General features: G+C 51.0%; 3 protein-coding genes across 16 annotated transcripts in view; 2 read left to right on the top strand and 1 right to left on the bottom strand.

Annotated features, from left to right (window-relative positions):
* The first annotated feature begins 481 nt into the window (after window positions 1–481).
* On the top strand, window positions 482–11,487 carry IL17RC (interleukin 17 receptor C). 12 transcript variants are annotated; one of them, XM_025050795.1, is made up of 19 exons: window positions 486–859; window positions 1,151–1,172; window positions 1,369–1,521; window positions 1,678–1,752; window positions 1,844–1,953; window positions 2,816–2,927; window positions 3,274–3,318; window positions 4,815–4,954; window positions 5,180–5,239; window positions 6,791–6,845; window positions 6,930–7,111; window positions 7,208–7,258; window positions 8,203–8,251; window positions 8,408–8,529; window positions 8,784–8,873; window positions 9,410–9,458; window positions 10,487–10,582; window positions 10,697–10,735; window positions 10,834–11,487. In XM_025050795.1, exons 1-19 carry the CDS (start codon window positions 755–757, stop codon window positions 11,457–11,459), a joined length of 2,181 nt encoding a protein of 726 aa, XP_024906563.1. In that variant the 5' UTR covers window positions 486–754; the 3' UTR covers window positions 11,460–11,487. The 12 variants fall into 12 exon arrangements, with proteins under 12 accessions (XP_024906564.1, XP_024906563.1, XP_015449303.1 ...); XM_015593813.2 differs by having other exon boundaries at window positions 487–859; window positions 10,831–11,487; XM_015593815.2 differs by having other exon boundaries at window positions 488–859; window positions 8,814–8,873; window positions 10,831–11,487.
* A 183-nt stretch (window positions 11,488–11,670) lies between these two features.
* CRELD1 (cysteine rich with EGF like domains 1) lies at window positions 11,671–18,918 on the top strand. 3 transcript variants are annotated; one of them, XM_025050833.1, is made up of 11 exons: window positions 11,671–11,758; window positions 12,233–12,425; window positions 12,665–12,747; window positions 14,352–14,462; window positions 14,788–14,879; window positions 15,477–15,695; window positions 15,780–15,875; window positions 16,767–16,850; window positions 17,001–17,096; window positions 17,319–17,453; window positions 18,248–18,918. In XM_025050833.1, exons 2-11 carry the CDS (start codon window positions 12,252–12,254, stop codon window positions 18,460–18,462), a joined length of 1,305 nt encoding a protein of 434 aa, XP_024906601.1. In that variant the 5' UTR covers window positions 11,671–11,758; window positions 12,233–12,251; the 3' UTR covers window positions 18,463–18,918. The 3 variants fall into 3 exon arrangements, with proteins under 3 accessions (XP_024906601.1, XP_006917669.1, XP_024906602.1); XM_006917607.3 differs by having other exon boundaries at window positions 15,519–15,695; XM_025050834.1 differs by having other exon boundaries at window positions 17,001–17,077; window positions 18,248–18,384.
* A 910-nt stretch (window positions 18,919–19,828) lies between these two features.
* PRRT3 (proline rich transmembrane protein 3) overlaps window positions 19,829–20,277 on the bottom strand; it is a 3,750-nt gene continuing 3,301 nt past the window's right edge. Inside the window, exon 4 of the mRNA XM_006917608.1 lies at window positions 19,829–20,277. This exon is cut by the window's right edge and continues 17 nt beyond it. Coding sequence (XP_006917670.1) covers window positions 19,829–20,277 — 449 coding nt within the window.

Below are 20,277 nucleotides of genomic sequence, written 5' to 3' on the forward strand. Positions count from 1 at the left end.
AGCACACAGCCGGCCCATGGCAAAAGCACAAATGGGATCCTTGTCTGCCTGGCTCTGGGTCCTATGTTCCTTCCTCAACTCCCACCACACTTAAGCACATGCCAGGAAGTGGTGAAAAGCCTACTACATGGTATCCTTTAACCCTGCCTTTAGAGCTCCTGACCCACAAAGGGTCACTGAGGCCCAGGGAGTCTGTGTGTGAAGGGACCTGGGGTGCCCAGTAAGAGAAGTCCCAGTGGGCCCTAGGAACTCAGAGTCACGTGGGAAGCAAAAATGCCCTAGGATTGCCCAGGCCCTCCTTAGGGACTGCTGGGGTGAGTAAGAGCTTCCTTACTCAGCCATGAGTCTGCTGCTGCCCTCTCCAGAGGCGGGCCCAGCCAGGTGTCAGCAGTGGAGGAGGAGGAGGAAAGGAGGGAAAAAAGGAGAGGAGGCTACCGCCCTAGTCCAAGGCTGCTGGCTGGCTCCCAGGCCTGGCTCTAGTGGGAGGGACAGGGTGGGGCGGGACAGCTGGCTGCCTGCCGAGAGCCAAACCAGAAACGAAAGCACTCTGGCTAGGATTGAGCCTGGAATCAGAACTTCCAGGAGAGACAGTACACAAGCTAGCCAGAGCTGGGACCCTGGAGGCTGGAGAGAGATTCTCGCTCCTCCTGCCCAAAGGCACGGGGCTGAGTGAGAGCAGAGGTGAGGTGTCTGCCCCCCCATTTGGGGGGGCAGGACAGGGCCTCCGACCTGGGTGCTGTCTACCACCTGGAAGATGCCTGTGCCCTGGTTCCTGCTGTCCTTGGCACTTGGTCGAAGCCCCGTAGTCCTCTCTCTGGAGAGACTCGCGGGGCCTCAGGATGCTGTTCACTGCTCTCCGGTGAGTCTGGGGCCCCAGGGAGGTTGGGGAAGGCTCAGAGTTCAGTCTGGGGCCCATTAGGGCCCTAGCCTGGCTCCTGTCACTGCCACTACCATCGGAACTGCCCTGGCTGGTCTTTCTGGTACTGATGGGGTAAGGGAAGAATGGGGAGGGGGCAACAGCTGGGTCTATCTCCTTCTGGGAGGGTCTAGGAATAGGGAGCCCTGAAAGGAGGTAAGCAGGGATTGCGGGCAGGGAAAGATGGTTAGATTTGGGAGCATAAACTCTGATTCTTCTTTACCTCCTTCCCAGGGCCTCTCCTGCCACCTCTGGGGTGAGTAGCTCTACTTTTAGAGAGAAAAGAACTTCCCAGGTTGGTAGAAGGGAAAGGAACTGGCCCAGTCCCATGCCTTCATGGTCCACCGTCAGCCCAAGAAGAGCCTAAAGTTCCTTGGCCCTTTGCGGGTGTCAGGTGCAATCAAATTCTGGGTTCAAAACAGCTTCAACTCCACCCTGCCCTTCATGCACAGATGGTGACGTGCTCTGCCTCCCTGGGAGTATCGTGTCTGCCCCAGAACCTGTGCTGGTGCCCACACACCTGCAGACAGAGCTAGTGCTGAGGTGCCATCAGGAGACTGACTGTGAACTCTGTGTGCGTGTGGTCATCCACTTGACTGTGCATGGTGAGCATGTCATCCATGTGCACATGTGAATGTGTCTGGGATGGGCATGATGATTGGGAGTCACGCCATCCACCACCCCAGGCCCCAAACTGCACTTTCTGGAAGGAAGCCCAGAGCAAGGGGCCTGACATGGTCCTTATTCTTGGGTACTTCCAGGGCACTGGGAAAAGCCTGAAGATGAGGAACGATTTGGAAGAGCAGCTGACCTAGAGTTTGAGGAGCCTAGGAATGGTGAGGGGAACCTGGTGGGCCCAACTGCCCCTCACCAGAGCTTTGCCTGTGGCCCCTGGGTCTGACCAACCCTCTGCCCTGTTGCTCACAGCTTCTCTCCAGGCCCAAGTCGTGCTCTCCTTCCAGGCCTACCCTACAGCCCGCTGTGTCCTGCTGGAGGTGCAAGTACCTGCTGCCCTTGTGCAGCCTGGTCAGTCTGTGGTATGCAAAATAATAACAATAACAATCACCTTCTAAATATGAAATCTATAAAGTGCTTTCACGTTCATTATTTCTTTAAGTTCTAACTCTGATCAGGGCTGTGGGCAAGTCCTTTCAGCGCTTTATGCCTCAGTTTTCCTCTGTAAAGTAGGGTTAGGAATAGTCCTACATTATATGGATGTTGTGAGAATTAAATGAGGTGATAATGTCATGAAGTAGGCATTATTATTACCCTCATCTTCCATATAGAGAAACTGAGACTTGGAGAGGGAGAATCTGTGGGCTGGATCCTCTGGACTTCCTGCCATACCATGACTGCCTGATGTGTATGCCGTCGTGCAGGGTGCTGGGGCTACCTCAGGAGGTCACACGTGGTTGAGAGGTGTATCTTCACTTGGGCCAAATCACTGTAACCTTTTGATTTCCCTTCCTGCCCCCAGCCCCCAGCCAATATCCTCTGATCTGAAAAATTGTAGAGTGAGATAACATCTGTTGGCCCACCTCACAGAGCAATCGTGAGGACCACTGAAGCACAGGGTGTGAAAACCACTTCTGTGGGGAGGGGTGTCTGATCATCTTAGCTTTGGACATGTGATCCAGGACAGCCAGAGTTGGGGCAAGGACTCAGGTAGCTTGCGCCCTTATCCCTGTCTTGCTGACACCCTATGGAGGGTGTGTACTTTAGAATTGGGGGCCCTTGTGGGGAAATTTCAATGGCAGAATTTCAGGCCAGATAGTATGAATATAGTCATCAGCTGGGCAAGAGAGGAGGGAGTGAGTAGTCCATGCAGAGGAGCCCACAGCCCTTGGCCTGGATTCTGAGCCCTATACCACCAGCCTTCTGCCACCCCTCTCCTCACAGGGCTCTGTAGTATTTGACTGCTTCGAGGCTGCTCTGGGGGCTGAGGTGCGAATCTGGTCATACACTCAGCCCAGGTACAAGAAGGAACTCAATTTCACACAGCAGCTGCCTGGTAAGTGGCCCCAGAGTCTCAGAGGCCCCAAATCCTGGCCTCTCTAATCTCTCTTCCCTACAGCCACACCTCTTCTGCTTTCATCCCCTTTCTAGTCCTATCTACCCTCAGGCAGTGGCGTGGCCTCTCATTCTCCCCAGAGTCAGTCTCTCATGTCTCCTCTCTCCAGGTGACGGCTTTCCTGCCTCTGGAGAAGGTGTTTTGGGCACTGATAGATGTGGGTGGTATTTAGGGGACAGGGAGCCCTTTCAAGGGATCCCCATGAGTTGGGTTGTCCCTTTTCTTTCCTTGGGTCCTCTGATGGGTCCTCAGCCCCATCAGAGGCTCTTCTGTGATCTCTCCCCAGACTGCAGGGGGCTTGAAGTCCGGGACAGCATCCAGAGCTGCTGGGGTAGGGGCTAGGGCCAGTGGTGCTGGGAAGAGGGAGGGCCAGGGTCTGGAATATGAGGAACCCTTGAAGTTGGCTTCAGGTCTGGGCTGCCGCATTCCGGAAGCTCACAGACTTCATGCATGCGTGCATTCATTCATTCATTCATTCATTCATCATATATGATCCGCAATAGCTCCTACTTTGTACCAGGCACTGGGAATGTAAAGGTGAATCTCTTACTCCCTATAACAAATACGTCTAGAGGCCCAAAGCATTGTCAAGATTATGGTTCACCCTCCATGTATCAAATAAAAGTAATATTAAAACAAAAAATAAGAGCTAAGAAAGTCAAAGTTCTGATGGTTTTTCCCATGCACTGTTTAGATTTTTTTGTTTTGTATTTTCTTTTTTATTGTGGCATAACATACATACAGAAGAGTGTGTAAAGTGCATTAATTTTGATGTCCAGTTCCATTAATTTTTACATATGTATACACTGCCATAACCACCATGCAGATCAAGATGTAAAGACAATGTTGTGTTTTGAACTCTTAAATTATTTCAACTTCATTTTCTTTTTGGTTTCCTTTATCTTAAACTTGGCCTGCCTGCCTCTGGCAATCCATTAAAGACTACTCAGCACCAGAGCTTTGAGGACACAGATACACATCATGCATTCCATGTCATCATCCATTCAGTTACACATTGATTCTCTTATTCAATGAATATTTAGTGAGTAATTACTCTGCCCAAGGCATAGCACTAGGTACTGGAGATAAATCAATAAACAAAACTGACAAAAACCCGTGCCCTCAAAGAACTGACATTCTAGCTGAAAGTTAGAGTCAGGGTCAAGGTAGGGGTGAGGGAGGACACAATAAACACATGGGGATGTGAAATATGCAAGAATTAAATGGGATTGGTGCTAGGGAGAAAATGCAGGGAAAGGGGATAGGGAGGTTGGGAGCTGCAACTGTCAGGAATGGCCTCATTCTAAAAGGTTCTGTTGACTGGGAACAAACAGCCAGTGCAAAGAGTCTGAGGCAGGAGTGGATCTGGTGTGTTTCAGTGTTAGTAATGAGGCCAGTGCGTCTGCAGCAAATTAATTAGTCCTGACAGATAAGATTAGAATGATCAGGAAGTCAGACTGGACCTTGCAAGCCATTGTACGGACTTCATCTTCTATTCTAGGAGTAATATGGGGCGGGGGAGTCAGAGGGCTCTGAGCAGGGGAGAATTATTTATTTTACAGTGGTTACAGTATCCTTCTGGCTGCAGAGGGCGAAGTGGGGAGAAGGGTGGTCTATAGACAACATACTGGGGCCTACATGGGCTTGGTCCCTAGCTGCTGGGACCCTATGCTCTGATCTGAGATAGGGATATAATCTCTGCTCTGGTCCAGGAGCCTCCAGCCTTAGGAGTTTGAAGAGAACTCTAAAGGGTCAGTTAGTGGGTATGACCCAGGCTTGGGTATACCGAAGAAATAAAGGAAGTCTCTCTTTTTGGCTCCCCCACAGCCCTGCCCTGGCTCAATGTGTCTGCAGATGGTGATGATGTGCACCTGGTGCTGGAAGTCTCTGAGGAGCAGCACTTTGGCCTCTCCCTGTACTGGAACCAGGTCCAGGGCCCTACAAAACCCTGGTGGCACAGAAACCTGGTAAGGCCTCTCCCTCCCAAAGTTTATTCCCATTCTAGGCAAATGCCCATGCTAAGGATGTGAATACATTATCAAAGGGGACTCTTGAAGAGGACACGGAGACCCACACCCAAAGCAAGAAACGTTGGTGGGGGAACTGCTGCCTGCCTGGTTTCCTCAGTTTTGGCCTCCAGCCTTCCCCTCTTCCTTATCTTCTCCAACTTCTCCTTTTTGCTCACCCCACAGACAGGGCCGCAGACCATTACCCTGAACCACACAGACCTGGTTCCCTGTCTCTGTATTCAGGTAGGAGCAGAGTCCAGCTGGGTGCCAGGGGAATGGAACTGGGGAGTTGGTGAGAGGGGTGGCCCTCACTATCTTGGTCTCACCATCCTCTACTCTCCTCTTTGACTGGCCCTTCCTTGACCTTGGCTGTCTTATGCCTTCTGACTGTTGCATGCTCCGAATGCTCTTCCTGATCCTCTATACACAGGACTCCTATTTATGCTTCATTGCCCATTCAGATGTCACCACCTCTTTGAAGCCTTCCTCTACTTCTTCAATTCTTTCTTTGTGCTCCCCTGGAGGGTAGAGCATGTGCTATGAACTCAGACTGGTTTGAAACCTGACTCTCACCATTTGCTAACTGTGTGATCTTGGGCAAGTCACTTCACCTCTCTGAGCCTCTTTCCTATCTGTAAAATAGGAAGAATAACAGTAGCAGCTTCATAGGACTGTTATAAGGAAGTGTGCCACATCTAGTCTTAAATTTTGGCTCTTTCCTCTCCCTCTGATTACACATTTAATTTGTCATCACATTAATGTCTCTCATTGTTTTTCTCTCTCTCCAAAACAGCCCAGTTTGGGCTTCTATCATCTCTTCTAGACTGTTTCAATAAGTTCTCGCCCGACCTCGTTTCCCAGAGCTTCCCTGACATTCTGGGCCCTATATTCTGACCCCTGACTAAGCCTTTTCCACTATGTGTTTCCCATAATTCCCCTTAATGGGAATTTTGTTCAATCCAGATGGAGCTACTTATCAAGATATGCCCACTTCTGCGCTTTTGCTTAGGTAGTTTCCGCTACCTGATATGCCCCCATTTCTTTTCCAAAAGCTGTCCCCCAACTTCCTGCTCTCTCCTATCTACACATCTCCTTGCACTTCTTTCCTTCCTTGTCCATTTATCACCTCTGTTTTTAATTTGGGCACCTGTCTCATTTCTTCTTACATAAACAGATGTTCAATAAGTTATCATTTTATTAATTTATATACATGTTTTATCCTTACTGCAACTATGAATTTGTCATTTCCTTGAAAGCAAGGAAATAATATGTAATTAAAATTTAGCAATTCCCCCAGAGCCTTACCTAATGCCTGGAACCTAGTAGCTTCTCTTAATTAAATGTTTGCTGAATAAATTAATATGTTATCTCTAGTACTTAGCACAGGGCTAAGTACATACTAGGTGTATTTTAAAAGTCTATTGAAAGAATAAATGAATGTGTCCTTAACACCTAGGACACAGTACATGGCATATAGTAGGTTCTCACAAAGTGATTGTGGATTTAATTATTGAATATCTCTAGTGCCTTCCCTGGTGCTAAGACACATAGCAGGTACTCGTTAAAAGTTTGTTAAGTAAAGATGTTGCCAGATGTTGACATAGGGTTTGTTGGAAGAGTAAATGTGTGCATCTCTAGGGCCTTCGAAGGGTGAAAAGACCAAGTGAGTGTTTGTGAAATATCAGCCTAATGAATGTGTCCCCTAATGAATGAATGAGTGCCTAGTCGAGGGCCTGGCACATGCTCCTGGTTGGGTGGGTTGAACTAACCTGTAGAGCCCTGTTTCCTTTCCAGGTGTGGCCTCTGGAGCTCGACTCTGTCAGGACGAGCATCTGCCCCTTTAGGAAGGGTGAGCAGACCCACAGGGGCCAGGGTGGGAGCGGTGCAGGTGGCAGTGTTCGGGGTGAGCAGTGACCTCGCCCTCTCCCTACAGACCCCCGCGCATATCGCAACCTCTGGCGTGCCACCCGCCTACAGCTGCTGCATCCGCTGGGCTGGCGGCTGGATGCGCCGTGCTCGCTGCCTGCTGAGGCCACACTGTGTTGGCAGGCACTCGGCGGGGGCCCCTGCCAATCGCTGGTTCCGCCGCTGCCCCGAGAGAATGTCACTGTGAACGTAAGAGAGGCGTCGGGCAGGGCCCAGAGTTGAGAGAGAAAGTTGGGAGCCCAGGGAGCCACTTTTCGTGACCCACCCATACCCTTCTTTCCACAGAAGGCCCTTGATTTCCCATTGCTTAAAGGCCACCCCAACCTTTGTGTCCAGGTAAGAAGGGGGCGTGGGAGCTCTATCTTGGGGGCAGGACCCGGCACACCCCACTCGGAACCGCAGACAAGGCACTGTCTTCTGGACCCACTTTATTCTTGGAGCAAAGTGGTTATGGGCTTCCTCTTTAGGAGTTCCACTATTTACTTTAGTAGTGCATGGGACCCTGGGCAGGTCACTTCACCTCTTTGAAGGTCAGTCTCATTTGTTTAATGGGGATGATAATAGTAACTTCTTCATAGAGTGATTATGAAGATTAAATAAGAGAAGTGCTTCACCTTAGGGACTGGCACAGATTAAATGCTCAACAAATGTTAGATGCTTTTATTATGCTATCATTATCCTATTTCCTTACCTGTATAATTGGTTGCTCTACAACTTCAAAAGGTGATTATAAACATATTCATTCAAGATTTATTGAGCATCTGCTATGTACCAGACACTGTTTTAGGCACTTGGGATAGGTATCAGTGAATAAAACCAATAAATGTTCCCACTCTTATAGAGCTTATGTTTGGAGAAAGGCAGACAATAGATATAAAAAGAAAATTCTTGTACTAAGTTAAAATTGTATACAAATACTATGGGGAAAGGTGGGAAGGACAAGAGAGGATTGGGGTTGTAATTTCAAGTGGACTGGTCAGGTGAGGGCTCTTTGAGAAGGTGGTTAGATGAGAAGGGAATGTATGTGTTTGGTCAGATGTGAAAAGTTAGCTAATTTAGAGTCATAAGGCCCGTTAGCACAGATGACCTCACAAGGCTGAGGCTGAGAAAAGTGGAGTGACTCCTGATCACCTAGCCTGAAACCCAGATATGCCTAAGGTCAGGTCCAGAGTGCAGACCTCCCAACTCAGCAGTCTTCTCTTTGCCTATCCTTTCTCTTCTGGTCTTTCTGGCCTTCGCTCTTGCCTTTCTTCATGCCCTTAACCCTGGTCCCTTCCAAGCAGGTGAGCAGCTGGGAGAAGGTTCAGCTGCAAGAATGCTTGTGGTCTGGTGAGTGGGGCCTGGAGGAGGCTGGGACAGGGCTGTTGCAATAGGGGTGAACCCTGGAAGTACTAGCTCCTGAAGGTGAAGCTCAGGCATGGAGGGGCACATGGCAGCCCCCAGCAAGGTAGGGTCTCATTCAGAGTGGGCTCTCACCCCTTTTAGACTCTCTGGGGCCCCTCAAGGATGATATGCTGCTGGTGGAGACACGAGGCCCCCAGGCCAACAGATCACTCTGTGCCTTGGAACTCAGTGGCTGCACCCCACTGCTCAGCAGGGCCTCCACGGTGAGGGCTGGATAACTCTACTCCATGTATCTCTCCAGCTTCATTTCAAACCTGTCCTCAAACTTTCTCTCTATTCAATTTTCCCCTCCTATGTGCCAGGCTTTATGCTGGTCTCTGGGAACACGGGGGTGATTCAGACCTGGGCCCTGTTCTCAGTGGCCTCTCAGATGCCTCTCAACCCCTAGCGCCTCCCCCTCCCTACCACTATTCTGCCTAGCTGCAGCCTAGTAGTCTCCTAAGTGCTGTGTCCCTAGGTGACAGCTCCCTACCTCTTGGCTTGGCAGAGGGCAGCTCGTCTTGGAGAGCAGTTACTACAAGACCTGCAGTCAGGCCAGTGTCTGCAGGTGAGTAGGTGGCAGAAGGACCCTGCCCCAATGCCCAAGGGCAACAGACTCAACACTCTATCTTCAGCTTCTTCCACCTCTTCCTGTGCCTAGCAGAGGGCATCATGGAAACTCCCATTCTTCCTACGCAGAGAGCTCCTCACTGTCCTCCTAGCACCTACCCACCATCTATTTGTGTTTATTTTGTGTCCAGTCCTGGGAAAGCTAAAACTTGAAGTATAGATCTTATCCCCAAGTTGCTCACTGCTGGCTAAAAATCAGTAAACAGATAACAACATTCACATATGCTACCGATTGATTTCCAGGGAGGGCTTCAAGGAAGGGTCTCTTTAGGTGGACTAACTCTGGTAATGGAGGAAGGCATAGGGCAGACAGTAGGCACAGCATAAACAAAGGCAGAGCAGCTTGTGGGATCCTGCTGGGTGTGAAATATGCATACTTGAGACTGGAAATTTGTAGATCAAGCTGGCTAGAACTTGGTGATTGCTGAACACCAAGCTGAGAACTTTGGATTTGATTTTGTTTGTCTCTTACAGCTGTGGGATGATGACCTGGGAGCATTATGGGCCTGCCCCATGGACAAGTGTGAGTATTACAAAAACTGCTCTTCCTCTTCTCTGCTCTCCAGAAGCTACAATCTTGACAGAGACCACTCCTGGGGGCAGCTCATGCAATGGCCTTGTCCTTCCCTGGCTCAGATAAGTCAGAGGGTCATTCCTTCATTTATTCAGAAACTATGATGACAGCTTGCAGGGCATCCTGACATCACCAATAAGACATAATCTCTGCCCCCCACCCCAGCCACAGGAAGCTAGAAAGGCATTAGCCACAGATCACTTACATTTAGTGTGAGTTGTGGAAGCACTCCCTATAGTGTCCAAAGCCATGAATGCATATAATGGGGACCTGACCTAGGTGGAGTGAGTTCAGGCAAAAGGTTCCAGCTGAAATCTGAAGGCTGATCTACCTGAAGCGGGTAGAGATGCAGTTTTGTGAAGACTGTGGGATGCTTTTTTGAGGAATTCCAAGGTAGTCATTGTGGCTGAAATGTCTTTGGAGGCAGATCATGAGATGAGGGTGCAAGGGCCATATAGGGCCTTGGAAGCCAAGGAATTTGGAATTTACATTAAGAGCAGCAGAAGCTTCCTGAAAGGCTATAATCACATTTGTATTTTTAAAAGATCTCTGGGGGCTGCCACGCGGTGAATGAATTGGAGGTAAAAAAGACATCAGGGACACCAGTTAGAACGCTGTTGCGATCATTCAAGAGAGTGAAGTCAAGGACCCAGCCACTCTAGGCTTAGGGGACAATAATATTGCTGACATTTGAGCACTTACTGCGGCTTTATGTGTATTAATATATGAAGTTCTCACAACAGTCCTTACCAGTAGGCACTATTGTTTTCCCAATTTTACAGAGGTGAAAACCAAGGCATAAAGTTAAGTCACTTATCAGTAGATGGATCTGTGTTCATATATATACTGGCTCTGCTATGTGCTGTGAACTTTAGGCAAGTCACTTCATTTCTCTGAGCTTCAGTTTTTCTCCTTCATGAAGTGGGGCGAAAGTGTACAGTCTTTAACCAGACTATCTCCTCCTCTGGACCTCCCAGATATCCACCAGCGCTGGGCCCTGGTGTGGCTGGCCTGCCTACTCTTTGCCGCTGTGCTTTTCCTTCTCCTCCTTCTCAAAAAGGACCATGTGAAAGGTGAGCGATTCCCAGCTCCATTCCCCAGGGGCAGGACTGGAGCGGGTCTGGGAGTTCGCCAAGAGGAGGCGACTGCTGTGCTTACCCGCCGCCTACATCCCTCTCCCCTAACAGTGTGGCTGAGGCTCTTGAAAGAGGATGTCCGCGCGGGGGGTGAGTGTGAGCAAGCGCCGGGCGGGGGGCCGCCCCCGGCGGGCCGGGCCTCTGGCGGTCTCACGTCTTCCCTCTCCCTCCGTTCTCTCCCGCAGTAGCCTCCAGAGGCCGCGCGGCTCTGCTCCTCTACTCCGCCGACAACGCGGACTTTGAGCGCCTGGTGGGCGCCCTGGCGTCAGCGCTGTGCCAGCTGCCTCTACGCGTGGCCGTGGACCTGTGGAGCCGTCGTGAATTGAGTGCGCAGGGGGCCCTGGCCTGGTTCCACGCGCAGCGGCGACAGACTCTGCAGGAGGGTGGAGTGGTGGTCCTGCTCTTCTCGCCCGGGGCCGTGGCGCTGTGCCGCGAGTGGATGCAGGACGGGGCGTCGGCGACCGGGGCTCACGGTCCGCACGACGCCTTCGCCGCCTCACTCAACTGTGTGCTGCCCGACTTCATGCAGGGCCGGGCGCCCGGCCGCTACGTCGGGGCCTACTTCGATAGTCTGCTCCACCGGGACGCCGTGCCCTCCCTGTTCCTTGCCGTGCCGGTCCTCGCTCTGCCCTCCCAGCTGCCCGACTTCCTGCGGGCCCTGCAAGGACCCGGCCTATCCCACCCGGGTCGTCTCGCGGACAGGGCAGAGCAAGTGTCCCAGGCCCTTCAGCCCGCCCTGGGCTGCTGCGTCGGTCCCCTAGGAACCCCAGAGACAGGACGCGAGATGGGACTTGAAGCAGGGGACGGGACTTGAATAAAGGCAAACGCCATTTTTCTATCCACGTCTCTCCAATGTGTCTCTCTGCCCGAACGGCAAGCCTGGCACGCTGCTCGCGGCCTATGTCCCCGCGACCCTTTCACAACCGGACAGGTGCAGCCTGGTGCCGCTTCTGGTTGGCTGTCACGGGATGACGCGATGGCACATGGCTCGCCACCATTGGCTGTGGCATGGGCCCCGCCCCCAGGCTACGGAGCTGGCGGAGGTTGCACGTCTTACGCAGGCGGCGGCAGCGACGGCGCTGGGAGATTGAGGCGTCAGCGCCCGCAGGCTGGGTGGGTCATCTCTTCCTCCTCCGCAATCTATCCGGATCTGGGTCCTCCCCTGCCTGCTGGTGGGCAGTGGCTTTGCCGCGTGTGGCTCGGGAACGACCCCTTCTCTTCATATCCGGATCCAGGCTCCTCCCCCCAAGACCGCCCATCCGGCCTCTTCTCCCCCAATACTTGGAATCTGACCCATTCTCCCTAGTTCTGCTGATCTGGTCCCTAATAACTCATATTGAGACTCTAAAACAATGGACTGACTCCTACCCCCTTGCCAAGGATCCAAGCTACCTTCCCAGCTGTAACAAGGATAACTTATTTCGTCCTGGAATTGCAGACTAGGCTCATTTCCCCGTCATCTCCCCTACCATGACCTTACCCCAGCCTAGCCTCCTTTTCTTTTAATAACGCAGATCTGGGCTCCCAGGCCGACCCTTTTCTTCCCTGGCTCCTTTAGCGAACCCTCTTCATACCCTCTATCTACAGGTCCCCAGCCTGGGAAAAGATGGCCCCTCGACCCCCGAGGGGCCTGGTCCCAGCACTGCTCTGGGGCCTGACCTTCATCTTCAGCCTCCCAGGCCCAGTTAGGCTCCAGCCCTCTCCAATTCCTCAGTCTTCTCCCCCAACTGAGCCCCATCCATGTCATACGTGCCGGGGACTGGTCGACAGCTTCAACAAGGTGGGTGCACCAGCAGCCTGGTGGGAGGGGCCCAGCTATTATAGCAACAGTGGTTGAGAGTGGAGAGATCTGGGATACAAGTCTGTATGCACTCTGTCTTGGTTACTTACTAGTTGTATGGCCTTGGGCAGGTTGCCTTTCTGTGCCTCAGTTTCTTGGTCAGTGAAATACTGAAGTGTTAGAATGTGCCAGGCTCTGTACTTTTATACTTAGGCATTACTAATTTTCTCCATTTCTAGGGCCTGGAGAGAACCATCCGGGATAACTTTGGAGGTGGAAACACTGCCTGGGAGGAAGAGAAGTTGTCCAAATACAAAGACAGGTGAGGGTCTGGAGAGGTGGGTTTGTATACCTTACCACCTAATCTCTGCTCTGCTACTGGAGGAGGCTTAGAGCCTCTTGGGTAGTGCTTATTCATTCAACATATATCACTGAACATGTGTAGTACAGCAGTAAGCAAGGCAAGTAAGATCTCATCTTTAAGGAGCTTACATTCTTATAGGGGAGACAGATGGCAAATAAGGAAATAAATGTCATATTAGATGAAGAACAGTAAAGCTGGGTGAACTACAGAATGGTGAGAGGCGTGGTGTTCAAGATGTGGCATTTAAACAGACAGTTGAAGAAGCAAGCTATGTGACAATCAGGGAAAAGATGTGGACAGAGTAGGACTGAGCTTGACGTATTTGATAAGTGGCTGGAATGGAGTGAGCAGAAAGGAGAGTGGTAGAAGTGGAAGGCAGAAGCCCAGCCTCGAAGGCCACAGAAAGGAGTTTGGATTTCGTTCTGAGTGTAGAGGGAAGCCATTGGAACGTTTTGAGCAGAGAAGTGATGTGGTCTTATTTATAAAAGATCACTCGTACCACTGTGTAGCAAACAGACTATAGGGGGCCAGGTAGTGGAAGCAGGGAGACCAGGGAGGCTAATGCATAGTCTAAGCATGAAGGCAGCATGAACTAGTATGGTGTTTAGTGGTAGACATGTGAGAAGGGGTCAAATTCTGGGTATATTTTGCATATAGACTGATAGGACTTGATGATGGATTCATTATGGGGTATGAGAGAAAAAGAATAAAAGATGCTTACTAGGTTTTGGGCCTGAGAAACTGGGTTAATTGTGGGACTGATTTCTGAAATGGGTAAAACTGAGGAAGGAGAAGATTTAGGGGCGGAGTGCAATCAGGTATCCTCTCTGAACATGCTGGCCTGAGATGTCCATTAAACAGTCAAGTTGAGTTAGATTTAGGAATACGGAGTTTAGGGAGAAGTGGGAGTTAGAAACATGAATTTGGGAGTCATCAGCGTATAGTAAGTATGTAAAGCCATGGGACAATATGTGATTATGTTAAGAGGAAAGGCTTGAGCCATAGGCCCTCCAGCTTTTCAAAGTCAAATTAAGGAGAAGGAATCAGCAAAGACTTGGAGTTGGACAGACCTGGTTGTCAGTTCTGATCTTTGGTACCCTAAGGGAAGGTCTCTTAACCTCTGAGCCTCAGTTTCCTCATCTGTAAACTATTAATATCTGCTTTGCCTATTTCATAAGATTGTGGTAAAGATTAAACTGTAATGCCCACTAGAAATAAAAGGTTTTATTGTGTAATATTAGCCACTTTTTTTTCCCCCTCAATAGGTCTCAGTTTCCTTATTTGAAAATGAGAGGACTGGTCAAGATAACCCTATGGGTACTTCCAGCTCTATAATGGTTCCTGTTTTTGTGTTGTTTTTTATGCCAGGCACTGTGTCAGAGCCTTTAAATATATAATATAATACATATACATATAATATGAAACAAATACTTCTTCCAATATGCCTTATGGCCTTTCCTTTGACACTGTCATGGCATGAGGAGTGGTGGGAGAGGAGATCTTAAGGAGGGTGGTGGGTGGAATGGAACTTATTCCCACCACTCCCCACCTTGTTTGGCCAGTGAGACCCGCCTGGTAGAAGTGCTTGAGAGCGTGTGCAGCAAGTCAGACTACGAGTGCCACCGCCTGCTGGAGCTGAGTGAGGAGCTGGTGGAGAGTTGGTGGTTTCACAAGTGAGTTGTGTGAGAGCCTTCCCAGGGAGGGGGCCACAGGCAGGGCCTGATAGTAAAGCAGGGAGTTGCATGCTAGGGGCTGAGTTCTGGTTTGGCTGCTTCTTCCAAACCCAGATCTGCTAAGGATCTGCTGGAGTACCCAAACTCTCACCGTGAGCTTTGCTTTATCTCTCTGGGAAAGGGCACTGGTCAGGTGGCCTTACGGGTCTTATGCCCAAGGTGGGTTGTATCACAGATTCTGTGAGATACAGAATCTGTGGGGCGTGGGCAGCACCTCTGACACTATCTCAGGCCCCCTTGCTTTCATATCACTTCCCTGCCTCAGGCAGCAGGAAGCCCCAGACCTCTTCCAATGGCTCTGCTCAGATTCCCTGAAGCTCTGCTGCCCCTCAGGCACCTTCGGGCCCTCCTGCCTTGGTGAGTTATTCAAATTCCTCTTGGGAGATGGGAGGGGACTGCTGAGGCCAGAGATCTAGTCCTGGCTCTGCCTATAGCTGGTTGTGAAAGCTTAGGCTCCTCAAATAACTTCTCTGGACCTCAGTTTCCACCTGCCGCACAGGGCTGGTGAGATGAGGAAATCAATGGGGAATAGCTCTGAAAAAAGCGGCTACACTGAATCAGATGCATGTATATGAGAAATGCCCCTACACCTACCCCTCATTTCCCATGCCTGGATCAGACCAGGCCTTAGCCCCTGGACTAAAGAGAGCTTCCTAGGGATGAGAGGTGATGCTCTGGAGCCCATATTGACACCACCTTTTCCTACACACAGTCCTGAGTCAGAAGCTGAACTTACTAACAGCCCCTTTTAGAAAAATCTGTCCAGAAGCTGCAGATAAAGAGTTAGTGACAAAAATGGTCAATTCAGTCTTAATGAAAGAAAAGATTTGTAAATAACCTAATTGTTCCACAATGGAGTAGTGGTTAAGTAAATTTCATACAGTTTTATGACAAAATATATGTTGCCATTAAAATTGTTTTCTCTCCAAAAATGTTAATACTTTCTATATACAGAATTGTATTTACAATCTCACCCGGTTTGGTGTCTGCCCACAGCCTGTCCTGGGGGCACAGAGAAGCCCTGCGGTGGCTATGGGCAGTGTGAAGGGGAAGGGACTCGAGGGGGCAGCGGGCACTGTGACTGCCAAGCCGGCTATGGGGGTGAGGCCTGTGGCCAGTGTGGCCTCGGCTACTTTGAGGCGGAGCGCAACGCCAGCCATCTGGTATGTTCGGGTAGGTAGCCAAAAGGCAGGGCACTGGGCAGGGGCAGATGGGGTGCCTGCCTGCTCATCCTCATACTTCCCTCATTCTACTCAGCTTGTTTTGGCCCCTGTGCCCGCTGCTCAGGACCTGAGGAATCAAACTGTTTACAGTGCAAGAAGGGTTGGGCCCTGCATCACCTCAAGTGTATAGGTGAGTGAGGCCCTGCCCTAGTTCTGGAGAGGTGGGCAGGGGCCTGGGCTTGGTTCCGCATCTCGGTTAGACCAACACAGTCTCTGACTTCATGGAGATCTCAGCATGGTTGGGAAGGCAGAAAAGTAACCAGGCACTTAACAGTACAGATTGATCTTCGTACAGTGAGAGATGTCCCTGGTCCAGCTCAGTGAATCAGGGAATCAGGAAAGCCTTCTTAGAGGAGGTATCACTTAGGCTAAATTTGGAAAATTGAACGGTTAGCTAGAGGAATGAGAATACTGAACCTGGGTCAGGAAACGTGGGTTTGAGATTTGGTTTGGTCTCAAACCTAGCCATTTATATAGATAAGAGTAAAGGCTAAGCTGCTGTGATAAAAAGATCTCTAACAATTGTAGCTTAAAGAATATAGAGGTTTATTTTTATCTCACATCACAATCTCAAAGCAAGTGGTGCAGGCTGGCAGAGAAGCTCTGCTTGTCATAATTATTCAAGGACCCAGATTCATTCTTTCTTCCTGTGCAGTGTCCCGTTGGGTATTGTCTTTATGGTTGAGGCTGGGTCACTGGCACCTCTGTTCTATGACCTGGCACTCAAGAAGTAAGAAAGGGAAGGAAGTGTGTGGAAGAGTCCAAACCCGCCTGACTTTGTTTTAAGGCCAAGCTAAAAGTGGAGCACATCACTTCTGTTTATATCCTGTTGGCCAGAACTCAACTCACAAGGCCATAATACTGAGCTGCAGAGCAGGTCAGAAAATGTAGTCTCTACCTGGGCAGCCCGCAATCTCTGCCACATCGTTTGAGCCTGGGAAGTCCATTCCCCGATCCTGGCCTCCGCTTCCCTGTTAGTTAACTAGGGATTGAAATCCCAACCCTGCTGGCCTCTCTGTAGATATTGACGAGTGTGGCACAGAGCGAGCCAGTTGTGGAGCTGACCAATTCTGCGTGAATACAGAGGGTTCCTATGAGTGCCGAGGTGAGTGTCCACTCCTGCAGAAGACGGGATGTGGGAAGGATAGGAGGAGCTACTTCCCCCCAAACTTCTGCCTTCTCAGGCATCAGAATTCCCAAGCCTAGGAACCTCCTTTCTTTCCTCTCACCCTTTTCTTTCCTCTCCCTTCTCTAGAGTGTTCCAAGGCCTGCTTGGGCTGCATGGGGGCAGGGCCGGGCCGCTGTAAGAAGTGTAGCTCTGGCTACCAGCAGGTGGGCTCCAAGTGTCTCGGTGAGTCTCCTGCCAATGGGACACAGGCACCTTGGAGGGCCTTGCCACCACAGATTGAGAGGGATTAGAATATGGACAGAGCAGGGGAAGGAAGGGTGGAATGTTATCTGGGCAAGGGCCGAAGGGAGTTGTCAGGATGTGAGCAACACCGAGTCAGGGGTGCTGCATGTAGGGTGCTGCCCTGGCAGTCAGGGCTCTGATCCCTCTTTGCCCTCCCTCAAGATGTGGACGAGTGTGAGACAGAGATGTGTCCAGGAGAGAACGAGCAGTGCAAGAACACCGAGGGCAGTTACCGTTGTGTCTGTACCGAGGGCTACAAACAGATTGAGGGCATCTGTGTGAAGGAGCAGATCCCAGGTGAGCAAACCTGGGGAAGGAAAGTCTTGCAGGGGGAGGGTCAGCAAATCCTTTCTCCAGGCAATTATAGGCCCTGCCCCACCCACCCCTCACCTCCCAGCCCTCATGAGGCTGCATTGAGACCAGACGCCTACAGCTGATCTCCAGGGTGGCTTTTGGTGGCCTCACACCTCCTCGGGGTAGAAAGTAAGTCAGACTTGGCATCAAATCACTTTGCCTTCCCAAGCCTCTTTCCTCATCTGTCCAATGGGACCAGTCCTAGCCCTGGCCCGTCAAGAGCTGTTATAGGCCACGGTGTAGTGAGATGGACAATCACAGTGATGACAATAGTGACCACTTCCACAGCTCTTACCATTTGTCAGATGCTGTTCCAAACATGTTGCATATATTATTTCACCCCTAAAACAAATCCAATGCTGTATCTTTCTCATCCCATTTTTATAGTGAAAACTAGGATGCAGAGAGATGAAGCAGCTTGCCCAGGGCCACATGGTAAGCAGGTTGCAAAGCTGGCAGTCAAAACCAGGTAGTCTGGCTCTAGAGCTGGGCTAGTACATGTAACACATGCTCCGTCACAGCTCACTCACCATGTGGCCTTGAGCAAACCTCATCACCTCTCTGAGCCTGTTTACTACTTAATGAGAGAGGGATAATAACTGCCCCTTTCAGAATTGTTCTCAGCAGTAAATGATGTGTGCTGGCATGCCAGAGAGGCAGGTGGCAGCACTTGTCGGGTGTGTGGGAGACTCCAGGAATGGGGTAGGAGTGACAGGTGCTTCTCTGGCTCCTTGAAGAGTCAGCAGGCTTCTTCTCGGAGATGACGGAGGACGAGCTGGTGGTGCTGCAGCAGATGTTCTTTGGTGTCATCATCTGTGCACTGGCCACACTGGCAGCCAAGGGCGACTTGGTCTTCACCGCCATATTCATTGGGGCTGTGGCAGCCATGACTGGCTACTGGTTGTCAGAGCGCAGTGACCGTGTGCTGGAAGGCTTCATCAAAGGCAGATAATCTCTGCCACACCTGTAGGATCTCCTCTCACCCCGGCTGCCCCCAGAGGTCAGGTGTTTCCTGCCTGGACACTCAAGGCAGCTTGCTTTATTTTTGAGAGTGGGGTAAGCACTCCCTATCCACCTGCGAAGCAGCCCAGGCACCTAGGTCTGGGCAGGTGAGGCCCCTGGAGTGAGGAAGTAGCCCTAAAGGTGGATACATTGAGATCTTGGCCTTGAGGGTACTGGGCAGGCTTCACAATGTGTGTGCATTTTTAAAGAAAAGGTGTCTCCTTGTGGAGGCTGTTGGTGAGCTTTGGCTCCTGCCCAGGATGAGGGGGGGTCTTTGCAGGAAGGTCCACCACAGCATCCGCCTGCCAGCTGCATGCTGCCAGCTCCTGTTCTGTATTCACCCCCCACCCCTCAGCCACTGATTTATTTATTCATCTCAGGAAATAAAGTCTTGGAAAATGGAAAAGCTTCAGTCTTACTACCTGTCCTTCACCATGAGTTGGCCTAAGCTACTGAGAGCCCCCCATCCTTGGGGAAGTTTTCTAAAACCCTGGGAAATTGAGAGCTACATTGCTGGAGTAGAAGAGAGGAGAGAGGAAAGGCTTGGCCCTGAAGCAGTGTTAGAAGGGGAATGGAGGAACTAGCCTTAGGACTGGACTTTCTGGATTCAGTACCAGTTATCATTTGGGCCAAAGTCCCTGGGCAAATGATTTTCATCTCTGAACTTCACTCTTCTCATCTATAAAATGGGCATGATAATGTTTTCCACTCAGGCTTCTTATGAGAATAAGGTGATGAATGTGAAGAGCTGAACATAGTGCACAGCAATAGTAGATGTTCAGTAAAATGTTAGTAGCCATTATTTCTAAGGTTGCTAAGGGTCCAGTGCCCTTTCCTTTGGGAATCCTCCCATCCCCAGCACAGAGGACTTGGAACGACTGGGAGGGCGGGGCCTCTGAACAGGATCCTGGGGTGGCCAGAGGAAGGCATGAGCCAAGTCCTAAGGGTTTATTTCTTTGGCACAAAGAGGACAGTCAATCTGGATAATCAAGCCTCATCCCTCCACAGTGGGGAGTCTGGAAGGGTGTTTGGGGGGCACCTGGACTCTGTTCCCCATACCTAAATCCATGCATGTTCACCATGTATTCTGCATAAGTCACAGCCTCTGTGCAAAATACCCGTTGGGAAAAAAAATAGAGATATTAAAAAAAAAAAAAAATGTGAGGGTGGGTTCACTCCCAGCTGTCTCTGGGAGTGTCTCTGCAACCAGGTTGAGGCCCGGGAATGCTAGTGTTTCAAATACTCAACTGTCCCAGTCAGCCGTGACATAAGGCCACCGAGAGCGGGACCTGGTTCTGCAGCAGTGTGGGGCTGGCTCAGAGCTCGATGGTGTCACTGGAGGCGCTGCGGGAGTCTCCGGGTTTGCAGCGAGGCTGGACCTCACTCGGTTCCCCGGGCCCAGCGGGAGCAGGGGCTGGGGCAGGCAGTAGCTGCACAGTGCTGGGCAGCTCATCTAGGGGTAGACTGTCCACTGACGACAGCCCGTGGCGCCACGGGTTCCAGCTGATCTTGAGGGAACCTCGGGAGAAGCTGTCCACGGAGCTGCCAGAAACTGCCTGGTCAGGCTCATCCACCACGTGTGGTGGGACCGACCGGCGCACGCGCACGTCGCTGAGCGACCGGCAGCGGCCACGGCGGAGTGAAGAGCCGGTGCCGTCGAGATCCGCGTCGGGGTGGCTGCCCCGGCGAGGCCGCAGCGCGCCCCCAGGTGGTGGGGAGGAGAGGCCGCGCAGGCCGCAGCGCCGAAACACGCTGTCTCGCACCA

The sequence above is a fragment of the Pteropus alecto genome, unplaced genomic scaffold (assembly GCF_000325575.1).
Source record: "Pteropus alecto unplaced genomic scaffold, ASM32557v1 scaffold75, whole genome shotgun sequence".
NCBI classification, from domain to species: Eukaryota; Metazoa; Chordata; class Mammalia; order Chiroptera; family Pteropodidae; genus Pteropus; species Pteropus alecto.

Bases quoted from the DNA above. Each gene is read 5' to 3' on its own strand.
- IL17RC (XM_015593813.2), top strand. From the start codon at position 755: ATGCCTGTGCCCTGGTTCCTGCTGTCCTTGGCACTTGGTCGAAGCCCC. The intron at 7,112-7,207 runs GTAAGAGAGGCG...TTCTTTCCACAG, and splicing joins GAGAGAATGTCACTGTGAAC to AAGGCCCTTGATTTCCCATT. The intron at 8,874-9,409 runs GTGAGTAGGTGG...TGTCTCTTACAG, and splicing joins AGTCAGGCCAGTGTCTGCAG to CTGTGGGATGATGACCTGGG.
- CRELD1 (XM_025050833.1), top strand. From the start codon at position 12,252: ATGGCCCCTCGACCCCCGAGGGGCCTGGTCCCAGCACTGCTCTGGGGC. The intron at 12,426-12,664 runs GTGGGTGCACCA...CTCCATTTCTAG, and splicing joins TGGTCGACAGCTTCAACAAG to GGCCTGGAGAGAACCATCCG. The intron at 12,748-14,351 runs GTGAGGGTCTGG...TTGTTTGGCCAG, and splicing joins TTGTCCAAATACAAAGACAG to TGAGACCCGCCTGGTAGAAG.